General features: G+C 39.4%; 2 protein-coding genes across 7 annotated transcripts in view; one reads left to right on the plus strand and one right to left on the minus strand.

The window, feature by feature from the left end:
• Positions 1-24,331, plus strand: adam10a (ADAM metallopeptidase domain 10a). 5 transcript variants are annotated; one of them, XM_088412260.1, is made up of 16 exons: positions 6-391; positions 5,487-5,637; positions 7,629-7,747; positions 8,193-8,348; positions 9,867-9,952; positions 10,093-10,251; positions 10,324-10,416; positions 11,924-12,101; positions 14,470-14,633; positions 14,902-15,085; positions 16,683-16,827; positions 18,526-18,694; positions 18,789-18,897; positions 20,211-20,431; positions 21,338-21,464; positions 22,700-24,331. In XM_088412260.1, exons 1-16 carry the CDS (start codon positions 340-342, stop codon positions 22,801-22,803), a joined length of 2,217 nt encoding a protein of 738 aa, XP_088268386.1. In that variant the 5' UTR covers positions 6-339; the 3' UTR covers positions 22,804-24,331. The 5 variants fall into 5 exon arrangements, with proteins under 5 accessions (XP_088268389.1, XP_088268388.1, XP_088268387.1 ...); XM_088412259.1 differs by having other exon boundaries at positions 8-391; positions 18,526-18,709; XM_088412261.1 differs by lacking the exon at positions 21,338-21,464 and having other exon boundaries at positions 4-391; positions 18,526-18,709.
• lipca (lipase, hepatic a) overlaps positions 18,221-25,446 on the minus strand; it is a 16,053-nt gene continuing 8,827 nt past the window's right edge. Inside the window, exons 8-10 of one of the 2 annotated variants that reach the window (XM_088412266.1) lie at positions 25,134-25,352; positions 24,360-24,514; positions 18,221-18,821 (exon numbers count right to left, since the gene is read on the minus strand). In XM_088412266.1, coding sequence (XP_088268392.1) covers positions 24,391-24,514; positions 25,134-25,352 — 343 coding nt within the window. In that variant the 3' untranslated portion in view covers positions 18,221-18,821; positions 24,360-24,390. Of the gene's footprint in view, positions 18,822-21,487; positions 24,515-25,133; positions 25,353-25,446 lie in introns of those variants that run through there. The other variant, XM_088412265.1, reaches the window with a different exon arrangement.

The raw sequence follows: 25,446 nt of genomic DNA on the forward strand, positions 1-25,446 counted from the left end.
ATGTAAACAAACCTGTATACAGCCGCTTTGCGTGTTTATGTCGAGCTTTCAGTTGCACACGCACTCGGCTTTGAACGTTTTCACGTGTTTCATCGCATGTGTAATAATCTTTCGAAATGTGTTTTATTCCGTGAACAAAGTGCTTCAAAATGACGACGTTAAAAAGGAGGAAGGGAGGCGTACGCGTGACGTCACACTGTCGGAGGAAAGTCGAGGTTTCAACCTGGTTGAGTCGCCGCGCAACTAGGAAGCGCAACAATTTCTACACAACGGAAAAATCTTTCTAACCTCTGCTAACCTTGCCCCTTTTTTTTACCCCCGCGATGTTAATTTTTCAATATGTTATTGGTCAACGTGCTTCCCATGTTTTGCTGCATTCTTCATACTACAGGTGAGTTTTGTGACTAAGTCTTCGTCAATCCAGAACTGTCTTTTTTTAATAGATCATAGAAATAATTTATGCTCATTTATTTGATGTCTAGCTGCATTTACTTTATAACCTTGTTATTCATGTTTTTTTTAATAGATCATAGAAATAATTTCTGCTCATTTATTTGATGTGTAGCAGCATTTACTTCATAACCTTGTTATTCGTGTTTTTTTTTTAAATTAGGATATAGAAATAATGTATGCTAATTGATTTGAATATCTAGCAACATTTACTTTGTAACCTTGGTATTCATGTTAACGGCACTTGATGCACTCTTGCTATGTTCCTCCAACACACATATGCACACACACTACAACCAGCAGCGTTACCCTCGGCCAAATAGTTGAATTAAACCTTGGCATAATGGAAAGCCATTCATTCAATTACTGTTAAATCCATCTAAGTCCATGGAGTAGTACATTCTTTGTCCTCATTAATAATACAATTAACCATACAAATATAACCAGTAATGGATAACATTAAAAATGAAACTATGGTATTTCTGTACACTAGTAATTCAAATTTGGACAACGTGGACAACTACATGTTTCTAGAAAATGAAGCCAAACTGCAATTGGGATTCAGCCAAAGGTGGATCTCAAGGCTATTTTAAATGCTCCAACAGCTTTAAGGCCTGTATTGCGGTATTATAATCCTTCCACTGTTAAATATACACTGAAAAAAGAAAACATGACTTTACGTAATTCCGTACAGCCAACATTCAGGCTCAGATCAATTAAAAAATATTCAATTAGGTTTATCTTCAAGAAATGTCAAGGCAACGCTAACCCATTATTGTTGCTAGTCTAATTTAAAATAATTAAGTTGGATTAATTACATAACAAATACCAGTAATTCTTTTTTTTTTAATATGAAAACATCCTTTATGCAGACCATAGGAGCAATGTATGTTTTACTTCTCAAAGATTTAACATTGTCATAATATTGCATTTTAAAAAAATACTTCAAATAAATTTTGAATGACAATTCAATTTTATTTGTACAGAACCTAATTACAAGTACTTTAAAAGCATTCAAAAACATTGGGTTATTTTTCTTTACCGTTATCAACGTCTGCCACTCCTCCTCGAGTCCAGCGATGGCGGCGACACACCAAGTTAGGGCGGCGACACAACAAGTTAGGGAAGAAGCTTCACCTGATATTTGACGTACCGCAAAATCACACAATCCCCCCAAATTATTCTGTCCAAATAAACTATTACATTTGTTGAGTTGAATATGGTCATCTTAATTAATTACGTTCAACCTTCTTAATTACATTCAACCACAAATATGAATTAGAAAGTTAATTAGAAGGGAGAAAACTAATACAATGGTCCCCCGTATTACGAGATTAATCCGTTCCACGGTTGGGCTCGTAAGGCGAATTCGCCGTTTGGCGGACAATCTAAACCTATGTTAAATAGCTAATGCATTTAGAACCCCAGGTAAAAATGTGACAATTGTACTTACATATAAAAAATTGCTACCAAAATAGTAGTAAGTGCTACGTATTTATAATATACTTGTATACACTCAGAAAACATCATAAATAAAAAATCTAGAAAGGCTTTATTTACCTTGAGTGTCGCTTGTTATGCCCATATTCCCTAGAAAGGGTGGCCTAGGCTAGGCTAGCTTCGTATTTCTTGATTTTCTCCAGCTTCGTTTCCATATAAATCATCTTCTTGCTTCTCTTTAACATCACTCGCAATCTTGGGACCCATGGCTAACCTATTAAAGTTTGAATTAAGAAGTAAAATGCACTATAAATACAGTTTTGTAACCACTCATGATAGAACAAAGCTTAACCATTCCACCATTTTGAAACGAGTGAGGCCGTCCAATCACAGACCAGCATCTTCTTGAGATGCCTACCAATAGCAGACCAGCATTGTCATGACGCCTTGCATGGAAGCAGTTTGATGGCAACAGATAATAAGTGCAATTAGCTAAAAATGTCTGCAGATGGAGACAAAACAACACAAATACAGCCAGCCCCCTAGGGTCATGACAGTTGTTTTTGTCACAATACGGGGAAAATACCTTACAGAGGGGATGAAAAAAACTCAGTATTCCACATTGCAACATGAAAAAAACGTAAACCAGGGATGCTGTAACCCAGGGGTCCACTGTATTTTTAAACTATGTCACCATATGATGAATACAAAATTTAGACACCAGTCTCTCCTGTCCGTGCAGACTCGAGTCACCGGGGTCCTCTTTTGCAGCCAGGCCTGGGGGAGGGGCTCATTAACACTCACCAGGTGGCCATGCCTGCACCCATGGAGTGCATCAGAGTTCGGCCAACTGGTCTACTTGTGTTTGGAAAAGGTGTTCAATCGCGTCTCTTGGGTGGGTGGTAATTCGGAACAAGGGGGACTTAGCCTCCTGATACAAGCTGCCCGGTTCTGTTCATTGTCTTCTGACAATTTCTATGCTTAGCTGGAGTGTTGTGGTCTCGGCATTGCACCTCTGCTTTTTGCATATGATGTGGCGCTATTAGCTTGTTCAGACCATGATCAAATGTCACTGGAGTGGTTTGCAGCTGAGTGTGAAGGGATGAAAATCAGCCCTCTCCCCCACCGAGTGGAGGAGTTTAAGTATCTCGACTTGTAGTGAAGTCGAGCCACTGCTCTCCCACGTTGAGAGGAGCCAGATTATGTGGCTCGGGCATCTGTTTAGGATGTCTCCTGGTGACCTCTCCGGTGAGGTGTTCTGGGCATGTTCCCCGGGGCAATCCAGGACACGCTAGATAAGGCTGTCTCTCGGCTGGCCTGGGAACGCCTGGGGAACGAGCCGAGCTTCTCTGAGTCATAGCTGGACGAAATGGCCAGGTATTGGCATCCTCTGCTAAAGCTTCTGCTCCTGTGACTTAATACTTGTTGAGCAGTAGATATTGATGGATTCATATTTCAATTTAAAAAAAAAATGGAACCAATGACAGCTGTCATATACTTTTTTAAGAGTAGATATGTACCGGTATATGACTATACAGGGGGATTTAAACTTTCCTATTTTAAAATACAGTACTGTACTTACTTGTGTGTTTTTAATGATTTAGTATTTCTTTCATGATTTACGGCAAATACTGTACATCTGTTGTTTTCTTTTCGTATAGGTTAGTTGGTTTGAAATGTAAAAGCCAACAAAAGTGGCAAAAAGGCCTAACATGCCAAGGAACATGCCAAGCTTCTTGGAGTAATCGCCACAGTTCCTGTTGTGATGAGTTTTGAATTACGCTTCTCGATTAATGTAGCGTCAACTGCATTTTTAACTAATTCAATCCTAAAGTTATTTATTTATTTATTTGTTTGTTTCTTTTTTTAAAAATCAAGACATTTACTCCTCAGGACAGGCGAAGGAATCCGGTTGTGTAAATAGTTATCTTACTGCTTCCATGGACAAGTTGCTACGGGCCTGTAACAGTCTTTGCCTGTTAGGTCCTCGTTATATGGAATCCTCATACTGTAAAGCAACTAATTTAAATTGCGTGGCAAGGTGTAGTCTCTTGGTCTTTATGATTAATGTTAATTTATTTTCCAATGACCTCCGATGGTTGCATCCCTGATTTTAAAAGCCATTTTGCGATCCTGTTACATTTATTCTGAAAGCCTTCTTTGTTTTGTCTGAGAATTTGGGATAAACATTTATTGATATAACCTAATTTGTTTACAGGAATTAGTATATATGAATATGAATATGTTTAAACATTTCACACTCTAAAAAGGACAGTGTATCAGCTGCAAAGCAGAACTAATGAACCTCAACAGTTGGTATGCTACATATTGATGTTAGCTCATTTGTTTAGTGCTGTCAAGGGATTCAAAAGTAAGACAACATGTTATTGATCTGATCTTTTTAATTTCACACTTTTTTTTAAAGATAATTAGTGTTACTGTGGCAGAGCAAAAGACTGATTTAGAACAACAAAAGTGTCTACGTTCATCAACATTGTTTTTGAGATTTCACAGTGCATTTGAGACAAGTCCCAAGTGCTGGCTGCAACCTTTAGTTTCAACCATCAGGAGGAATGGCGCTTACTTTTTTCTATCGCCGCAGTATTAGAAAATAACATTAAAACATTGTCCATTCAGTCCGTCGCAGACACGCTCAAATACTACGGGTTCTTTAGGTTGACAAAGAGCCTTGCTAATGGTTGTTACATAAGTGTTACATAAGTGCTATCGTTAACTGTTGCAATTGCAGTGGATGCTTTGCATTGATGTGGCAAGCTAAACTTTAGGCGCATGTGCTAAACAAGTGCCTTTTTTTTTTTTTTTTACAAATCTACCTTGATTAAAGGTGGAATTGGGGCATTTTTTTAAAGTTAAATTTGCCATTCAGTCTGACCACTCTTATGCGCTTCCTTCTTCTCCTGAACTTTTCCTCCCATCCACTGTCGGAGCCTGTCAGTTTGTGACAAACACTGACAACCAATCAATGTCCACTCAGTGTGTGCTTTACCTTGTTTTTCCAACCTCTGACTCAAGCACAAGAAGCCTGATGCATTTAAAAATAAATAAATAAATGGGTCTAATCATCATACTGAAAGAATAAAGTTAGAGATAAAAACTTTGACTAATGTGATTAAAAATGTAATGCTTTAACTGAATTAATTCATCACATTTCGCCTCATTTTGACTCAACCGCACTTTATATATCTTAGCACTGATAGAACACATTTTCATGTCCTCCATCCTAATGTAACAAAATGAGCATAGGCAGGCATACTGCCTCACCGTTCTGGGGGGGGGTAAAAAAAAAAAAGAATCACCTGATGTGCTGTATATCATGTGATCCTTGTTTGGGGTTGAAATGGATCACGTTCTTTGCTAGAAGGCAGAACAAAGAACAATGAACTTGCCAATATGAAAGTCAGTAGGGTTAACTCTTGATCATGTGGGGATGCTTAACAAGCCTGTTTCGTACAACCATTGACCATACTGAAACTGGCATTGTGCCAGCTTAACCCGCGTCATCTCCATCAATGAAAACTGTTCTTTGGTGTTTTTCTGGTGTCTCCGAATTTTGACATTTTTGTTTTTTGTTGCAGCTTTGTTACGAAAACCCTTGAACAAATACATTGGCCATTATGAGGGTTTATTCTACGACACCGAGGCCTTGCACGACAGACACCAGAGAGTCAAGAGGTCTCTCTCACCTCAAGACGATACCCTGCAACTTAATTTCCATTCACATGGCAGGTCAGTTGGAAAACGTTCATCCCCCATTCCTTGTCTCTGGGCCACACAATTTCTCAATACTGACTGTATTTAAACCCCTCTACTAGGATTCAGAAATTGAACACATCTGTATCCAAATATACAATACATCCTGAAGTTTTTTTTTTATTTTGGGGAATTTCTACAATATTTTTTTGTGGAATGTCTACATTAGTCATTGGATCCTTACGTTGATCCTTACGTTGTTTCCCCGTCAGGAAACAAGTGGCTTAATGATGTGTTGATCCAAAAATGGGGCTTTGATATTTCTCAGTCATACAAAAATGTTGACACGGTGATCAAAATGAGTTCTGTTAAATACCCACAATCGCTGGCCATGTAATAATTACTATAATTGAATTACATAATAAAGACACAGGCTATGTGTCTATTATTAATTAATTATTATTAATTATTATTTATTATATATTATTATATATTATATATTATAAATTATATATTATATATTATTATTAATTATTTACATTCTCTCAAAGTCTGGTCTAATTGGTTTGCACCCCACCACGGTATTTTTGTGCATAACACAGATAAATAAAAATTGCACTGGATGGATGGAAACCATTGACTCCTTCATATATTAATAAATTTACACCTATTTTTTTTTTAATCAAATGGTACATACTTAAAAGTCTGACTGTCATGATAAAGGGATTACAGTTTTGTGGCATGTCTGAATAATTCATCATCAGCCAACTGCTCCTAGAGCAACACCGAGCCTCCATTATTTCTAGACTATAAATTGAATTTGATACAGATGTTCATTTTAGTATTGAAGTTTTTGATAGGTATGAATCAGGGGTGGGCAAACCTTTTGACTTCAAGACTGCAGAGGTTTCTAAAAATCAACAAAAGGGCTGAACCAGGAGCAGATGGATGGAGTGTTATGATAATCCACCTCATAAGAGAAAAAAATGTGGGATATCTAGAAAACATGCGCTATAATTTGAAGATAAAATGAACAAAATCATTACAACAGTGTTACTCAAGTCCCATGTAGTTCACTATTGAAGTTACTTGTGCCCCAAATTGCCAATTTTCTTTTTTTCATAGTTATAATCGATAACGTGTTAGGGACCAGCTGACAAGAAAAATGAGCATAATGCTCTGAATTCTTGACATGTCTTTTTATAAATTCCCTCACTCAGTTCTTATCTTAAGCATGTTAACCCTCCAAGACGAGCATGCCATTAGTATTTAATTTCATGTGCTCTTCATGTGATGTGGTGGGATGTGATTTGAAAGAGGATTATGAAAACTGAAGTCAGTCTGACCGAGTGCTGACTGGTTAGCCTCAAGAGATTCCCCCAAATCATCGAGCAGTCATGCAACACAAACAAGAGTATTTCTTCTTTTACTACTACTGTACCTGACAATAATATGGAGTAATGTGGGGAGGTTTTGTGGACCATATGCCTGACTACAGCTCTTTTATATCTACATGCGTTACACTGTTGTGACTCCACGTTACTCTGTCTTGTGATAAATATGCCTGATTGCCAACAGAACCCTAGTACACATTAGTTCAAACACCCACCCAGCCATATTGTGTTAGCGCGAGAGCCAATGCTGGCTGCCAAATGAGTTTGTCTTAATCGATAACCTTATGTGAAGGCGTTTCCTATGCAGTTATGCAGGGTAATCTATAGATGTTCAAGAACATGGGTTCATATTTGTGTACGTGCTAGATGCATGGTGTTGGGGCTTTTAGGTATCCTCCACTTCAAGTGCTTTGCTGCCATGTTGTGGCAGATGTATTTTTAAACACTTTTTTGGGGTGCCACTTTGGATTTTCGTTTTTACGAGGCTCTCTCTTTATATATATATATATATATATATATATATATATATATATATATATATATATATATATATATATATATATATATATATATATATATATATATATATATATTTTTTTTTTTACATACACTGTACTTGTATTCTACATTTAGGCAATTCAACCTGCACATGAAGAGAGACAAATCAGTATTTTCTCCAGATGTCGTCATGGATGTGTCAGGAGAGGAGGAACCAATTGACACGTCATATATCTACACCGGAAAAGTCTTGGGTAGGTCTCTACTTTTTATAACAGCGCAACATTCAAGCACTCACTTCCTTCTGTTTTTGATGGTTTCCCCCCTTGGGTGTCCCCCTGCTGTGTGTCTTTAGCGTTCAAATGAACCCAATTTCCTTTTTTTCAGGTTTGTGTCTCAGGACAGAACAAATTGAGCCAGATACATTCTATCCTGGTTCAATGTTATCTGAGATTGTAAACAATCGTTTTTTGTTTTTTTGTTTTTTAGCTATGAAGGTATAAAAGAATGCAGACACAATTTTGTTGTTTTATAAGGAACATTTATATTGGGCAGCATGAAATTACTGTATTGTGGGATTTAGTTGCAGTATTTGCAAAATAATAAAATATGCAGCAAATAAGTGACTACTGTGTGGAAATGCTACATTTGGCTTACGCATTGCATTAACTGCCTTATCTAGGTTCCTCTATGTTCCAGGTGAAAAGGGAACACTGAGCCATGGAGCTGTGATCAACGGGCGATTTGAGGGCTTTGTTAAAACGCAGCAGGGGATATATTACATTGAACCCTCAGAAAGGTACTTGGAGAAGAACACCCCCTTTCACTCCATCATTTATCATGAGGATGACATCAGTAAGTATCTGCCTCTATTTTCACTGAATTTATGGTGTTGTTGGTTGATGCTAAACACCACCTTGGTTATTATTTACATACAATATGTATATAAAATAGCAGGAAGTGGTATGGTTTTTCAAAATCTCACTTGAAATATAATCACAACATAGATAGACCATACGGATTTCAGTTAGACATGCAATGAGTCTGACAGGAGCCCCACCCTACCTCAGGGCTGCCTGATTTTTACGCGGTGAATCGTCAATTGTGCACATGTAAAGCAGGAATGTATGGAGACTGACTACCGGTACTTGAGTTACAAGTTACCTGTCTTAAGACTTTTTGGAGATGCCAGCTGTCCCTTGGCCAATGATATTTTTCCGTGGACAAATACTTATTTATAATTATTTTTGAGAACAGGTCTGACACTTTATATTATTTTTTTGGTGGAAAACTATTAAGTATTTCTTTTTGAAGCAGATTTCTTCTATGATCCAAAAGATGACACTTTAGGTTGATTTTTTTTTTTTTTTTTTGTGGACCAATGCAGATGTATTTTTAAAGGGTCTAAAGTTTAAGACACTGATTTAAGTCTTGTTTTTTTAAAGCCAAAATGCTTTGCACTGGTTAAGGGGTACTTGGCTGAAAAGATATTTAACAGTCACTGAAAAAAGGTTGAGAACCACTTACTGGTCGATCTACTTTCCTCCCATCACCTATGGTCACGTGCTGTGGGCCGTGACCGAAAGAACAAGATCCGGATACAAGGACCGAAATGAGTTTCCTCTGGAGAGTATCCGGGCCCCCCTTAGCGATAGGGTGAGAAGCTCAGTCATCCGGGAAGGGGCTGCGTCGAGCCACTGCTCCTCCGTGTTGAGAGGAGCCATTTGAGGTGGTTCGGCTATCTGGTCAGGATGCCTCCCAGACGCCTCCCTGGTGAGGTGTTCCGGGCATGTCCCACTGGGAGGAGTCCCCAGGGATGACCCGGGACTCGCTGGAGAGACTGTCTCTCTGCTGGCCTGGGAACGCCTGGGGATCCTCCTGGAGGATCTGGAAAAAGTGGCTAGGGAGAGGGAAGTCTGGGTTTTACTGCTCAAGCTGCTGCCCCTGCGGTCCAACTCTGGAATACAGCGGTAGAAAACAGATGGATGGACATCTCAGGGACACTTTTAACATGTTCACAATAGTTGGGGGATGGAACTCACAGTCTTGACCATTTAGTGACGACCACTCTACCAATGAGCCTTCTTGCCAACATACAGTGTGTTAAAAGCATTCTAATGCAATACAAATACATAAGACCAAACAAAAGCTGTTAGTAGCATTTTATATAGTAAAATTCTCAAAACAAACATAATTTTCACCATTATTGTCAGCTATTATTGGCCATGAAAAAAAAAACAACGTAATTTTATAACTGTGAAAAATACCCAAGATTTAAAGCTTTGGGCTTTAGATTGGCACTGAGTTCAGACTTTACACACAATGCCGTGTTGGTTGGCACCATTCATGTACTTGTGTTCTGCCTCTTACCAGCTTATCCTTATAAATATGGTGCTAATGGAGGCTGTGTTGATGACACAAAGAAGTACCAGAAATGTTGGGTTGACCCACCTGATGAAGTAAGTGCCAACATTTCTATTATTGCAATTGCCGCATATTGTAAATGATATAAATTAACTGCACTTCCACATTGCGTTTTTATTTTTTTAAAAACAAACTTTTTTCTTTTTTAATGTTAATTTTTTTTTCATTTCTCTAGAGTGCAAATAGTGACCAGGATAACAAGAAAGGCTACGGTTCTGTCATTTTAAGTAGGAAAAGAGCAGCAGCGACTGATAAAAATACCTGCCCACTTTATATTCAGACTGATCACCTTTTCTACGGATACTACGGCTCACGGGAAACTGTCATTGCACAGGTATCATCACATAGACCAAGGGGTGGTACTTAGATGCCCCCAAATTAATCAAAATTTTAATTTTGGTCTCAGATCTCCAGCCATGTTCAGGCAGCAAACTCCATTTACAAAGTCACAGATTTCAATGGCATCAGGAATATCGGCTTCATGGTTAAAAGAATCAGGGTGAGTTGCAAAGCTACGTTCAGCCTTCACATTTTGCAAACAAAAAAATCTCACTTTTCTACTATTAGTATTACATGTATGACATTACTCGTGTAGTACATAATGTATGTATGCATGTAAATCCACAGGTACAGTGATTCCTCGCTGTATTGCGTTCGTGGTTTCACTACAATGTGGATTTTTCAAACGTATACATGTCAACCATCATATATTCCATAGATAAAGTGTTGACAACCAATTACGTCACTGCTTCACGACAGCACCTACTCAAGCAATGATTCCTACGCGCAGTCAAACTTCGAGTCCGAACCAGTCTAATTGCCTATTAATATTCAGTCTTGTTCAGCCACAAATAAAAGAATCTTTGCTTAAACTAAACTACTGCATGTCATTCTAACAGAGACATGGCATTATATAAAGGCATTTTGGCCCAAAAGAAACAGCAGCAACAACTTCGCTTCACAATTTTTACAGGCGAGCTGCGTGTGGACATGGGAGAGGGAGTGAGGATGCATGAGACTTGCGCGTGGCCGAAATAAGGAATAGATGGATGTGTTTGCTTGTTTGTTGAAGCGGCATGTTGTTAAAATCAAATGACTGCTGCAATTGTGATCCCTCTCCATCGTCCTGTCACTTGGGTTGACATTCGACGGATGCTACCCCGCGGGCAATGCCGGCCCTGGAGAGAGAATCTCCTGTGTTTCCAGACTTCCGACGGGGGGGAAGAAACCGAAATGGACAACACTGGCCAAGCATGGCCTTTCCAAAAAGCTTCAATTGTGGGAAATGGTCATTGTGATTCAGTGTGATGGCAGGGTGTGGGGCTCGTGACAGCGGGGAAAGTTAGGGGCTCCCCGCCACACTCTGGCACATAAGTTTTTGCCCTAAGAGACACATGCCTGTTCACAGCTTCCAAAGTACTGCTGGAGATCACTGGGCATGGGCAAGGGGCAGGCATGGTTTTATTAAACACGTTTCATTCACTTTATGTACGTACAACTTCACAAGAGGTTTCATTCACTATGTACGTACAACTTCATAAGAGGGCAAATCATACTTAGCAGAATTCACTTATAACGGGGTTTTGCTTTCCCTGTTAACTGTGATAAATTAGAGATTACTGTAGCATGCAGTATTTATAACTACAGTAGATTTAATTTCTTCCACGGTAAATGATATATTTTTTATGTATTCTGTGCAACTGCATAGAGGCAGGCTATGTGTTCTATAATTATTTTACATACAGGATTGTTGGTGACAAAATAATGCATTTGGTGACTTCAACAAGTCTTTGAAATTGTTGCATGCTAACGTATAGTTTTTCAAATTCTTGCTATTACATGGTGCCCATTAGCAATGCTCTTTGTCAGTTGCTTGCTAACTAGTTAGACAGTCTTTGGAAATTTTACACAGTCAAGCACTATACAGATAGTGTGTTGATTGTGCATATAGCCCAAGGTGCATTTGAAGAACAATTTTGGTCCTGACTGTTGGCCTCACCTCGCAGATAAACACCACAAACGACCAGAGCGACAATCCTTTCCGGTTTTCCAACATCAAAGTGGAGAAGCTTTTGGACTTAAACTCTGAACAGAACCATGATGACTACTGCCTGGCCTACCTCTTCACTGACAGAGATTTTGACAATGGCGTCGTTGGCTTTGCTTGGGTTGCTACTCCGTCAGGTTGGTGAGATGCAGTATGGGTGAAAGAAACTTCCTGTTTTTACAAAAGAAAATGGATGGATATATAGGGAGATCATCTCTCCGGGGCCGGAGTTGCCCTCGGGGTAGTGGCCGTCGCATGTCGAGCCAACTGACAGGACGATACGAAGGGAGTGTTCACGCTTGCAGCAGTCATTTGATTTTAACAACACGCGTGCAACACATATATAATACGTGCACGCACACACACACACACACACACACACACACACACACACACACACACACACACACACACATATATATATATATATATATATATATATATATATATATATATATATATATATATATATATATATATATATATATATATATATATATATATACACATGGTACCATGTACTGTACTGTACTGTTGTGTGGCTTTCCCTTTGGTTAACATCAGTCATCTGCTGGCTGCCATCAAAGCATATGTAATATCAACAGCGGCCAGAGGCGGCGCCAAAAGTTTTCAATGTCGCAATCTCGCAGTGGCCGAAACCGTGCTAAATATTGTTCTGACAGTCCTGCGCTATCGTTAGCTTAGCACAGTAACTACGGTTCAACAGCTGTTAAGTGAAGCAAACGCTGTACATACCAGTTGTCCCAAGTTCTCGCTTCTGTCTTTCTAAAAGTCAGGTGAGTGCTCTTGCTTGGCTCTGTTTTGAATTGAAAGCTCAGCTTGCCGTGTTGGCTCGCTCCCGGTGACCGCAAAGCGGCCGCCATGATTCATTCCTGCCCCTGCGTGAGCTGTTGAATGTTCCTCGAAGTTGATTGGCTGTCGCGACGCAAATCGCGGAAAAAAAACACGCGAAAGGCGAAATCGCATCTCGTGACAGCGCGCGGCCATTCGCGTCGCTCCATTCGCGTCCATTGCGTCGAAGGTGTGCACGTACCATGAAACTAAATCATCTCCAAAACATTTCGGGTGCAGCCCACGCGGCCCAGTACCAGTTGATCCACGGACCGGGGGTTGGGGACCACTGATGTAAAGCATGATAATGCCATCCAGTGCACATGACTGTTGAACTTCGTCCCCGAAGTTTCTCAAATGTGAGATAATAAACATGATGGTATTATAGCCTAGGGTTAAACCCCTTTGCTGGCTTTATTTTCATGTAACACTTAATGTATTTTTTGGATTATAAACTGCAACTTTTGCCTCGTTTCTAGCCCTTTATAGTCCAGTGCGGCTTATCTGTTTTTTTTTTTGTTTTTTGTTTTTTTTGGGGGGGGGTTGTTTGTTTGCTATGTGAATCAATGGCTGTACTCAAAAAGAAAACAATAGAATACTAAAAAAAAATATATATGTCTAAATTTAATAGAATGTTTTTGGGTAAATTTGTAATGTAATGTGTAAATTTTATATACACTACACAGTATATGTGATTTTATTTATGTATTTATGATTGTATGTGAATTATGTAGAATGTGTTATTACGTTCACTAAAATAAACTGTCAAAGGGAGACAAGATGCTATTGCAGTATTGATTTTGATTTTGAACTGCTATTAACTAACCAATATCCATCCATCGTCCATCCATTTTCTATAAATATGTTGGGACTAAGTATGCAGGCATGTTCAGTCTGTTAAAGAGAGGATGTTGCTTATATTTTGCTGCTGCAGCTTATATACCAGTGCGCCTTATAGTCCAGTATATTACTGTGTTGTGTTTCAACTGCAGTGTAGCTGTAGAACCACAGACATGCTGTTACTGCAAGTACTAAAAGTGTGATTGGAGACAGAATTAGTTCAGCGCCTGACGAATGACGGACCAGAAAAAAAAAGTCAATGTCACCCTCTAGAGGTGGCGAAACATTGGGCAAAAATACACACAGACGGACCGACGATTACAATTTCGTTTGGCTTGAAAAAAAATGATGGACCGACTCTTCAGCAAAAAGTGTCCCACCTCTGCCATTGAGATAACATTTAGTGCAGTAAGGTTTGAGTAAACAGGTCCATATTTAATCACATTTTATTAAATATCAACTTAATCATTGTGTAATAATATTACTGGCATAATGCATCTAACAAACCGTTTTTATTTGCTCAGGCAGGGCTGGTGCTAAGAGTGCCAAATAAGCAATTCTTTGAAATGTGTCAATGAAGGAAAATAACATTGGGGGTTTCTAGTGTGAAAAATTACCATTGTAAAATGATTTAAAGTTATATAAAGTTTAATATCCTAGAAAAGGGCCCTTTCAAATATCCTCTTGTTAGTGAAGTGCGACTCATCGGTTTTCCATCTCTTCGTTCTTTTAGGGAAATGACCAGGTTGAACAATAAATAATTTTGCGATAAATAAGTCATGAATAAATCAGTCAGTCTTGCTCTGACCACAGAATACTCCGGAGGGATATGTGCAAAATACAGAAAAGACTCAAAAGGGAAAATGAAGTCACTGAACACTGGCATTATCACCGTGAAGAACTGTGCTGAGCACTTGCCTGCAAAAGTGTCACATGTCATCTTCGCCCATGAGATTGGACACAACTTTGGCTCTTATGTAAGTACAAACACACAATATCTATCTATCTATCTATCTATCTATCTATCTATCTATCTATCTATCTATCTATCTATCTATCTATCTATCTATCTATCTATCTATCTATCTATCTATCTATCTATCTATCTATCTATCTATCTATCTATCTATCTATCTATCTATCTATCTATCTATCTATCTATCTATCTATCTATCTATCTATCTATCTATTAACTAACTAACTAACTAACTAACTAACCAGCACCCGTATTGTCTGTACTGACAGCATGACTCTGGGCCCCTCTGCACCCCCGGAGACTCCACCGATCCATCCATAAAGGAGTTAGGAAATTACATTATGTATGAACGTACCACCGCGGGAAACAAGATCAACAATCGCAAGTTTTCACCGTGCAGCATCAAAAGAATGAGTGCTGTTCTGGCAGTAAAAAAGGATAACTGCTTTGTTGGTAAAGCCTGTAGTTTTTCTACTTTTGAATTTTGGACATTTATACCAAAACCTGTTTCGTTTGGGCGTGCCATTCTCTGACCCCTAAATTTTGACTGCGGTCAAGCCATTCTGCACAGCCGCTCCTAGTTTGTTTCATCCTAGGCATTACGGTAACGGGTCGCCAATGGCGCACGTCACTTTCAAAGTAAACGGCTCCCGCTTGGCCAAAGCACGATTAACAGAAAATAAAATATAAAATATTTCCTGTCAAATTCAAAGTCCCCTGAAAATTCCATATTTCAAGAAGAATAAAACACTTGAAAAAGAACAATCTGGCTATTGTAAATCATTCACTGTCCCAGGAATACCTTAATCGGTGCATGATAAAGATAAAATCTAAAACACCATTCCTTATAAGGCTTTAAAAATGTATTGTTTTCTTTCCAGCTTCTGATGGTGTTGTGGTACATTTGCATTTGACTTCAGTTCAGCCAACGTTGGTTTGTTTCCTACTCCTTCATGTTCTCTACAGTTGATATGGTCTGTGACTGGATTCCAGTTCAGGTTGCTTTATACAAAGTCAGCAGAGATAGTATACAACATCCAGAGAGCTTCTACATCATCAGTGCTGTTGAAATGGATGACTTTCCAATTTACAGATTGCAATAAGAATTGATTTCAGTGTCATTTAATTTACAACTACTGTTGTGTCATTAATCATACAATAACAAAAATTGCCATAGAACATTTTGGATTAAGATGTTGCAAATAATGCTAAAAGTACCGTATTTTCTACACTATCAGGCGCACTGGATAATAAAGCGCACCCTCAATTAATGACATATTTTAATGAATGTCAATATAACCAACCTTGTTCTACTGTAAAGGTAAAGCTTACTTTATCAAATCATTACCCATCTCCCAATCCCAATCTCAATATTGATCCATATATAAGGCTCACCTGATTATACAGCGCACCATCAGGTTTTACAAAAAATTAAGGTTTAGGTGCGCCTTATAGTGCGGAAAATACGGTACATCCAAATCTGTAAACAAGACTGATAGGATCTGGTTAGGATGCATCCCAGACGCCTCCCTGGTGAGGTGTTCCGGGCATGTACTACCAAGAGGAGGCCCCAGGGGCAACTCAGGAAACGCTGGAAAGACTATGTCTCTCGGCTGGCCTGGGAACGCCCGGGGATCCTCCCGGAGCTGGACGAAGTGGCCTGGGAGAGGGAAGTTCCCTGCTGAGGCTGCTGTCCCCGTGACCCAATTCCAGATAAGCGAAAGAGAATGGATGGATATATGGGCTCATCGGCCCATTACCATAATGCCTAGTATTAAAGAAATTCGGGGCGGCTGGGTTAAATTTGTCTTTTCAAGTGGAAGCCAGAGATGGGAAATCCAAGACCAGGAAGGCAAAACTGCCACAGTTGGGTTTTAGCCTCAGGCGCTTCCACCTGAGCACCTTTGGCTGAAGACAAACTGCCAGGGTTTTTACTTTCTGGACCTGATTTTTCCATCTCTGGTGGGGGGCTAACTTCACCGCAGTTGATGACGCTACTGGGATAAAATGCGTTGGGATTTTGTTTTCATTCTGTTGTCTGAATGTGCAGTGTCTGGAGAGCCTTTTTGTGGCAATGGACTTGTGGAGGAAGGAGAAGAGTGTGACTGTGGCTATAACGATCAGTGTACAGACCCATGCTGCTATGACGCCAATCAAGACCAGGACAAAAAGTGTAAACTTCGAAAGATCTGCAGGTATAATTTTAAGCCTTTGTTTCCAGCGAGCATTTCAATAGTAATTCCCCGTTTCCAGAGGTGGTCAACCCCCCCCCCCTTACATCGTCAGTCTTTTTCCTGCTTAAAACTAATTGTTGGTCCATTATGCACCCATTGGTTACTTGCTTGAAGGAGTGAGCTGCTTGCAGGGGAGATGCATCCCAGAATGCTCTTCTCAGCATGCAATTTCTTTATGTAAAACATTTAAAAAGCAAAATAACTCTCTCAACACCTAATTCTAACCATTACTTCTAATTTTTGGTCGGCGAGATTGTGTTCAGTATGCATTTTGGTTCATGAAACAGCACTAAAAAAGATACAAGGAAATGTCCGGTAAAGTCAGCTCTGCCATAGCTGTGAATGACATGTAGTGAATTGAAGCAACCGAGTTTATTCACTCAACTGAACACGTTTTTCCACTGCTTGGTGGAGCTGCAAAGTGACTTATCACATTGACTGTAGAGTGATTGAGGTTTGTTCTCTACAGATGCAGTAATTTAGCAAACATATGCAAACTTATATTTCAGTAAGCAACAAGGGGGGTTGGTGGACTGGACATCTGATGTAATGTCTATCCCGACCATGACGGACGAAAATTCCACTTTCGACTTTCTTAATTTGCTGGGTTTTTTTGGCCAATGGCCAATGGTTTATTTTATTTCTCATTATTTCACTTATGTAGTTGCTGCACACTGACACCCATTTTGATTCACATATTTTTTTCCTCTAATAATCCTTGAGGGTTACACAGTTTAAGAAGTGAACTCCTGCATATTCCAAATTAATACTAATGCTTTTCTGTCATCTCGTGGCATCTACAGGCAATGATAAATCTTTTTATTTGCAGATTTTTGCTTGAAAGACAGCTTAGTTCTTTTAACCTAAGCTACAATTTACAATTGAAATTACATATTTAAATTAAAAGTATTTTAGCAGAAACCTCCTTGGTTTCCATCTTTTTTAGTTTAAAAAAAGCTTGATTTAAATGAGCTTTCAGGCTTCATTTTGCATGAATTGGTTTGGCTGTAAAGGGTCAAAGGATGTTGTTCACTTTGTTAGTTGTTCTTGACAGATACTAATATTTTAAAATGAACCAATAAATTGAGGCAATTTTTGTTGCTTGGTAGTAGGTGACATGTGTCAACTTTCCTTTTTCAAATTTAAGTTGTCAAGTGACAACTCACTATCAGTAAAAATCTCAAACTATTGTTGTCCGTTCCCGTTCATCCGGTGGCCGTAGACACAAGATACGGGGGAAACCTCATTTCCAGGGCCAGATTTGCCCGTCCGGGTAAATAGCCCGCGCAGGACGGCTCGAAACGGTGCTCCAAGCGGTGCTCGACTCGGTACAAACGGCAGAGGGAAGGCAGCGCCGGTCTCAACCGTCACTTTATTTTTGTAAATACAACAGAGAACTGCACAGCACTTCCGCAGATTTTTTTGTATGTTAACACGTTTTTCTCAGAAACAGAACTCTCCCTGCGCATGCGTTGTCTTTTCTTCACATTCTCCTTCGTCTCTCGCGTGATCAGCCACCCTCTCTCTCTCTACACAACACTATCATAACCCTTGCACAAATTAGTCTAAACAAGCCATCAGGGGTTTCTTTCCTAAATGGCATTGTGGGTACGGGAATAAGTGCAGACCCATTGTCTGAATAAACACCTTTTCTTTCAGTCCAAGCCAAGGCCCATGCTGTACTGAGACATGCTTGTTTAAGGGCACACTTGACACGTGCAGGAAGGAGTCTGAGTGTGCTTTTGAGAGCATGTGCAATGGAATCTCTGCTCAGTGTCCGCCTTCGCAACCCAAGGAAAACTTCACTTCTTGCCATGAGGAATCTAAAGTCAGTATCAATGGGGTACGTGACCAATTCCAGTGGGCTTAATTTCACTGCACTGATTTCAGCTTAACATCTTCTATCCACTTATTTGGAGCAGGTCTGTTCAGGTTCCATATGTGAGAAGTACAATCTAGAAGAATGCACATGTGTTAGTGGGGATGAAGCGGAGGCAGAGGAGCTCTGTCAGGTGTGCTGCATGGAAAAAAGTGAGTTGGGAAACTGTCTACTACATCTATGCCAGTCAGTTATTTTCAAACTTTAAAGCATTGTATTTGTACATTGTTTAAACATCCTGCCTAATTGCGTGAAAATAGACTTTCAGTTCATTGAAGCCACCTATGTCCAAAGTCCGGCCCGGGGGCCAAATGCGGCCCGTGGTCAATTGCCATCCGGCCCGCAACCTCCGTCATAAAATCAATAACGTCTGGCCCGCGAGGAGAATGAATACATTGGGCAGCAGCGCTGTTACGTGCGTGTGCTAATTGCTGCCATCTATAGGCTCGGTATGAGCCCCTAACTTTCTAAAATGGCGACAATCGACAAAAGGAGGAAAGTTGACTGCGAGAGCCGACGGTTCAAGGATGAGTGGACTAATTCTTCACTGAAATACCGAACAACTGTGTCTGCTTCATTTGTAAAAAGACAGTGGCTGTTTTTAAAGAGTTCGATGTGAAGCGACATTACCAAACAAAACATGCTGACGTACGTATATGGCAAGATCACAGGTAATGAACGCAGCGAGAAACTGAAACATCTTGAAGCTAGTTTAATCTCACGGCAGCAATATTTTACAACTTTTACCGAGCATTTGGTAAGAAAATGCTAAGCTTGTTCGGGTCGACGTGTTTGTGTGAGGAGACATTCTCGGTTATGAACTTAAACACGGCTATCGGACTCTCACTTACAAGACATCTTGCGCATCCATACTACTGCCAAAGAGCCACACCTGGCCTTTTCTTTTTCTTTCTTTCTTTTCTTTGCACTCCAGATCTCAGTTTCACCCATCACACATGCGGACGAGTCATTTTTCATTTACGATCAGTCTGAAAATGTTTTTTTTTTAACTTTTCACTCCAGAATAATGACCATTAAAAATGCAATCAACATTTATAGTTACTAATGTCATATTTTAAATGAGCCCTGCACTTGTTGATATGACTATTACTTGTTCGTTTCTCTGTTATTGTGTTTACAATTTTTATAAATATTAAACTGCTGTGGTGAGATATTTTTTGATGTTTCAAATGTAATTTGCACCCAAGATTGAATATTCAATTTCAATATTTAATGCCAATTCAATTTTGATATGCACGTTTCAAATGAACAAAAACACAAGCTTAAGATAGCTGAAATTAAAATAAAAAAAATCGCTGAAATGTATTTAATTACTGTTATATGTAAAGAACGCCCGCCAAGGTTGGCCCCCCCTACATTTTTAACACACCAAATCTGGCCCCCTTTGCAAAAATGTGGACACCCCTGATTTAAGCAAACAAAAATGTTGTATTCCGGCCCACAGTGAACCCTAGCACTTGTCGAAGCTCAGGCTCGGAGAAGTGGGCCCGGTTCTTCAACAGAAAGATAACAAATCTGCAGCCCGGCTCACCGTGTAATGACTACAAGGGCTACTGTGACGTGTTCACGAAGTGCCGTCTGGTGGATGCTGACGGGCCTCTGTCAAGGCTAAAGAAAGCCATATTCATTGCAGCAGTTTATGAGACCGTAACAGTCTGGATAGTGGTGAGTGATGACAATCTATTCAGTTGTATGTTTATTTTCAGAGGCGGGCACTAGACTATCTGTCAGTCCGTTGCTGATGGACGCCCGTTTTGCTGACAGACAGACGAATGACAGGAATGCTAAAAAAAAAGTGGAGAATTAAAAATGCAATTTTCATCTGTTGTAATCGTCGGGAAAGTCCGTCAGATGTTCGTTGGTCCGCCACACCCCTTTATGCTTACTGAAAAATATTTCAGCTGACTTCTCTGCTATAATACTACATCTTGACAATTGTCTTGACACATTGTTGTCAATGTGACAACAGGTACTTTATAGTACCCATAAACAGTGATGAAACTGTTGATGAAACTGAAAATGAAACTCGTTTCATTTTTTGCTGATAAGAGCATTCTGGGATGTGTTTCAAGTAACCAATGAATGCAGGCCAATTTTAATCTTTTCTATGATTGACTCTTGGCCAGGAAATGCAAGACAGATTTGTTTTTTGTTTTGTTTATAATTCCCTAATTAGACGTTTTTTAGTTAATTCAACCAAAGCAATACTTGTTTTGATATTATCTTATAGCTTGCTTTTTTTCATGTTACTTATATTACTTTGTTTCAATTGCATTGTAAGTGTAGAACTACAGAAACGGTTAAGAGTGAATAATAAAACTGAAAAGTACTAGTAGACCATGGCAAAGACGGACCAGAAAAAAAGGTCAAATGTCACCTTCTAGTGGTGGCGGAGGGTCGGGCAAAAATACGCCGACGGACTGCAGGATGTCAATTACAATTCCATCTGACTTGAAAAAATGACAGACCGACGATGACGGAAAGGGGGCGGGGCTCTGACGAATGTCGGACCAGCAAAAAAATATAAGTTGCCCACCTCTGTTTATTTTGTTCATTTGATATGTCTCGCAGGATCACTGGTGGGCAGTGGTTTTGATGGGTATCGCTCTTATATTGTTAATGGCCGGTTTTATCAAGGTCTGCAGTGTCCACACCCCCAGCAGCAACCCCAAATTGCCTCCGCCAAAGCCGCTGCCAGGTAGCCGACAAAAGATACACCTGTCACAATTACAATATCATTTTATAGAATAAAGCACAAAAGTGTACTAACAGAAGTGCACCGTAGTACACTTCTGTGCTGGGCAGGTTACTACAAAACTCAGGCATTATTTATTACTGTCATTTCAAAGTAATTAGTTGTATTACTGTATTAAGGCATTGCACTACTATTGCATTACTTTTATGTCACTCTCACCAACATAACTGCAAATACGGATTTGCCATTCCGAATGTAGCTCATTACGCTCATTGCACAATCAGTGGAAGGTTGCCTTAAGCCTAAAAACAGTACAAATCATTCATCATTCATCTGCATTGTAAACCTTTAAAAAAAGATACATCTTTTTTATATTTGAATCCCTTTATTACTGTACTTAGCTTCACAGCAAAGTGATGCATTGTTCTTGCGTTTGGCAGAAATAGTGCATTCCACAATGTCAATGTTAATATTCCAGTTCCAGTATAGAATAGGTTAGGGACAGACCTTTCAACAATAGATGGTTTTGGTGGGGCTAACGTTACCAGCTAGCGTGTGTTTACCGTACTGTTTAACATGATTTTTTTTGTATGCCTCATCTTGAGCAACATTGACCAGAAGTATTTGTAGACTACAGTATAATTAATAGCAATTGTACTATGAAAATGACCGTAGCGTTAGCTTACCTTGTCATTATTGGGTTTAGGGATCTCGCTGACAAGGTTTCCGAATGCTACCAGATCCACTGTGGATCCGCCACGAGTCTCCCGGCATCTCTGAGCGAGAGATCATTTTGCCTGCTTTGTGTTAGCCCCACTCAATCCTCCGCCTGTTTTCTTTTTGCTAACTCGATGTTACTATGGCTCTAAAATTACTGGTGCTATTTCTCAAAGTGGACAGGTCTTTCGGTGTCATGCACAAAGTGCACCTAATTATATTCTTATTATTGGTGAACTGAAAGTAATGCCCATAACATCTTGTGTGCATATTGTCCATATTCAATCTATCGTCTGCTGCTGCCACACTCATCTGTTGTAAGTAGATAAAAATAACAGAAAGTAAACATTTTGCCTCTCCGATCTTGCTTGCTGAATTTGGGGGGAGAAAAAGCATTGCGTTACTCATTTGTAAAATAGTACAATTTTTTGTGTGTAATCCATTACACTACAGCGTTACAGCAAAAAGTAATGCATAAGGAATTACATTATTTGATTTAAACTGAGCTCTTGTTACCATAGGTACCTTGAGGAGAAGGCACTACCTTTCCAGGAGCCAGCCTCAGATTTTGCGGCGTTACCACTATCAAGGAGAGGAATACCAAATGGGTCAGATGAGGCCTTGAAATTCTTGCTCTCAGCCTTTCTAGTTCCTTCATCAGAACTACTTGACTCCTGAAGAGTTCCTGGAACTAATTGATGCAAGGCTGACCAAGCTCAAGGCCTCTGTGCTAGCTTTCTAAAGGAACAGACGTTTACTGATTTGTTGTGCGTTCTGACTTTTTTTGCCTTTCAATCGCCTCTTCAGGTGTCTTTCCGAACAGTTCTCTTTTGTTGACTTTGCTGGGACTGCAACAGGACTGACAAGTGTAATACTGCATATCACCTTTATATTCTTTCCATAACAAATTTTGAATCTATTTTTGCTCTATGCTTGGAATACTTGGGTTTGGCGTCGGAAATTAGAATCGTCCATCTACAGTTCCAAATTGATCACTGAATTATTGCGGGCAATGGAATGTTTTCTCGGCTTTCACAACTTTACCTTTCAGTGACTTGTTTACTTCCTGTCATGCAGGCAATGCTGCTCTAAATAAAGGCTGTCATTTTTTTTTTCTTTTACCCAGGTATCACCTCATAAAATGAAACCCAGTTTGAGCCATATTGTTTTCAGTTGGCAGCATGGGGCAAAATGGTTACACCTGTAGATAACAGCTTAAACAAATACAATGGACAAGTGGGGGCCCACAACGTATTGTGACATTGTTTTTGACAGCGTATGCCTTCAAAATTGTAAACTATGGCCACTTCCTTTCTGTAGAAATTGTGTATACCATTAATATTTTGTTTCTGCTGTTATATCTGACTTGACATAGCAAAATATTCTTCAATTCCATGTACAATTTTATGAATGACTTGTTTACTTGGATGCCACTTCACTGAAACTGCCTTTGGATTTTCATCAAATTTGGAAAGCAGGACAAAAAGTATCCTGTCCAGTGCCCACTTTTTAAGTGTCTAAATCCAAAGGGGTGACAATTACCTGTTTTTGTACTGTAATGGCTTTTAGATGCTTTTTGAATGCTAATTTGTACTACTTCAAATGCATGAACCCTTTGTTAGCTTGAGTTTTGATTTTACATTCCTTATTTTTTGAACAATTTCATGTTTTCAGTAGCAGCTTCAGCAAGAGGGATACAACTTGCTAACAGAATACCATGTTTATATTAGGGGAAAAGTACCAGTTATTTAGTTAAAATTAAGTACGATTTTTCCCGTCACTTTCTCAGAATAGTGGTAGTCACACCTATCTACGTACACAAATATTTCTTGGGTGTATATTTGCCATTGGGTCATTCTACTCGGATGTTTGTGTATTCAGGTAATCCAAATGATATTCTGTTAGCTATTGTCAACTTTGAAAGAAGCAGTTACAAGCCTCCCCAATTTGTGTGTTTGCTCTGGAAGGGGAAAAGACATGGACATTGTTTAATTCACTTGTTCGCCTTTGAGCCTTTTTTTCACATTTACATTTGTGTTCAGTGTCATCTGCCAATTGAACTAGCCCAATTACCAAAGGTGGTTTTAGAACTTCCATCTGCTCAGGAAGTGATGCAATCAAATTATTTCTACCCAATAAACAAGATCACGAAACATTGTCTCCTGTTTCTCTGTCATAGACCTTTCAGTTCTTGGAGCAGGACACGTGTGCCTCATTGCTTCCTTCTGTATGCTTTACTCCTGTGCGGTTTTTCTGGCTCTTGACATCGCACAAACACTTTCACTTCCGACATTTCCACGTGCTGGTCGTCATTGGTCATGGCACAAAAGGATGTCCTGGGGTAGGGAAAAGAGTTTGTCATAGATCCACTAGGTGGTGTTAGAATCCCATGGTAGTTGTTGCATATTGGCGCTGGCCCCTGCATAATTCAGATTTTTTTTATAAACCAAGACTGAATTTTGCAAAAATAGCCAGTTGTGTACTTCAAATCAGACTTTAACTGAGGACGATTTTCCATATATCAATTACACCGCCAAAGGAGTCCGTTAAGTGTTAGGGTTCCCATAGGCTCATGATAGTGAAGCCAAACAAGCAAATGTGTCATTGGTCAGTCCACACCTGTAGGTGGTATGTTTACTAATCATTAATCGGTGATTATTGAATATCACTTGCTAGCCTTCAAGATGCAACACGCTTTTTAGGGTATACAGAATAATGATATTTGATATGCAACATAAGGATTCCACCAGAAACCAACATAATGATGGTGCCAGGCGGAATCCTTAAACAATGATATATTAGTGTTAATCCATTTGAGAGTGATGAGGAAATCTTCAACATTATTACGCATTGAAACTTTTAGTTTAGTATTGTCTTTTAATAATGATACATTGGATCACATTGACCCGTGAACATTTAAACCTTTTTAGGATTGAATTAAACAAGTTTTCATACCGTGCTTGTGTGTCACCATCTTTGAGAGTGATTTTTGCTACTGTCAGCAGTAGTTTGTTGTCATGACCACCCCAAGGCATGATGGTCTGCATTCGGTTCCACACATTTTTCCACAGAGCTGAGCCCTCCCAGTGGAACTTTAGCAACATCAAATCGCCCAAATGTTTGTCCATGGTGATTAGGAAGGTGTACGTCTTATTCTCTAAAACTTGCTCGGTGCTTGCAGGGTGGAGAAGTAAAGCAATGGTAGATTATTAAAACACGCTGCATGTAATTTGATGAAGATGCTTTGAGCAGATTTTCACACAGGAGT

This window comes from Hippichthys cyanospilos, chromosome 4 (assembly GCF_059441005.1).
Source record: "Hippichthys cyanospilos isolate Australia breed blue-spotted pipefish chromosome 4, RoL_Hcya_1.0, whole genome shotgun sequence".
Taxonomy (NCBI): Eukaryota; Metazoa; Chordata; class Actinopteri; order Syngnathiformes; family Syngnathidae; genus Hippichthys; species Hippichthys cyanospilos.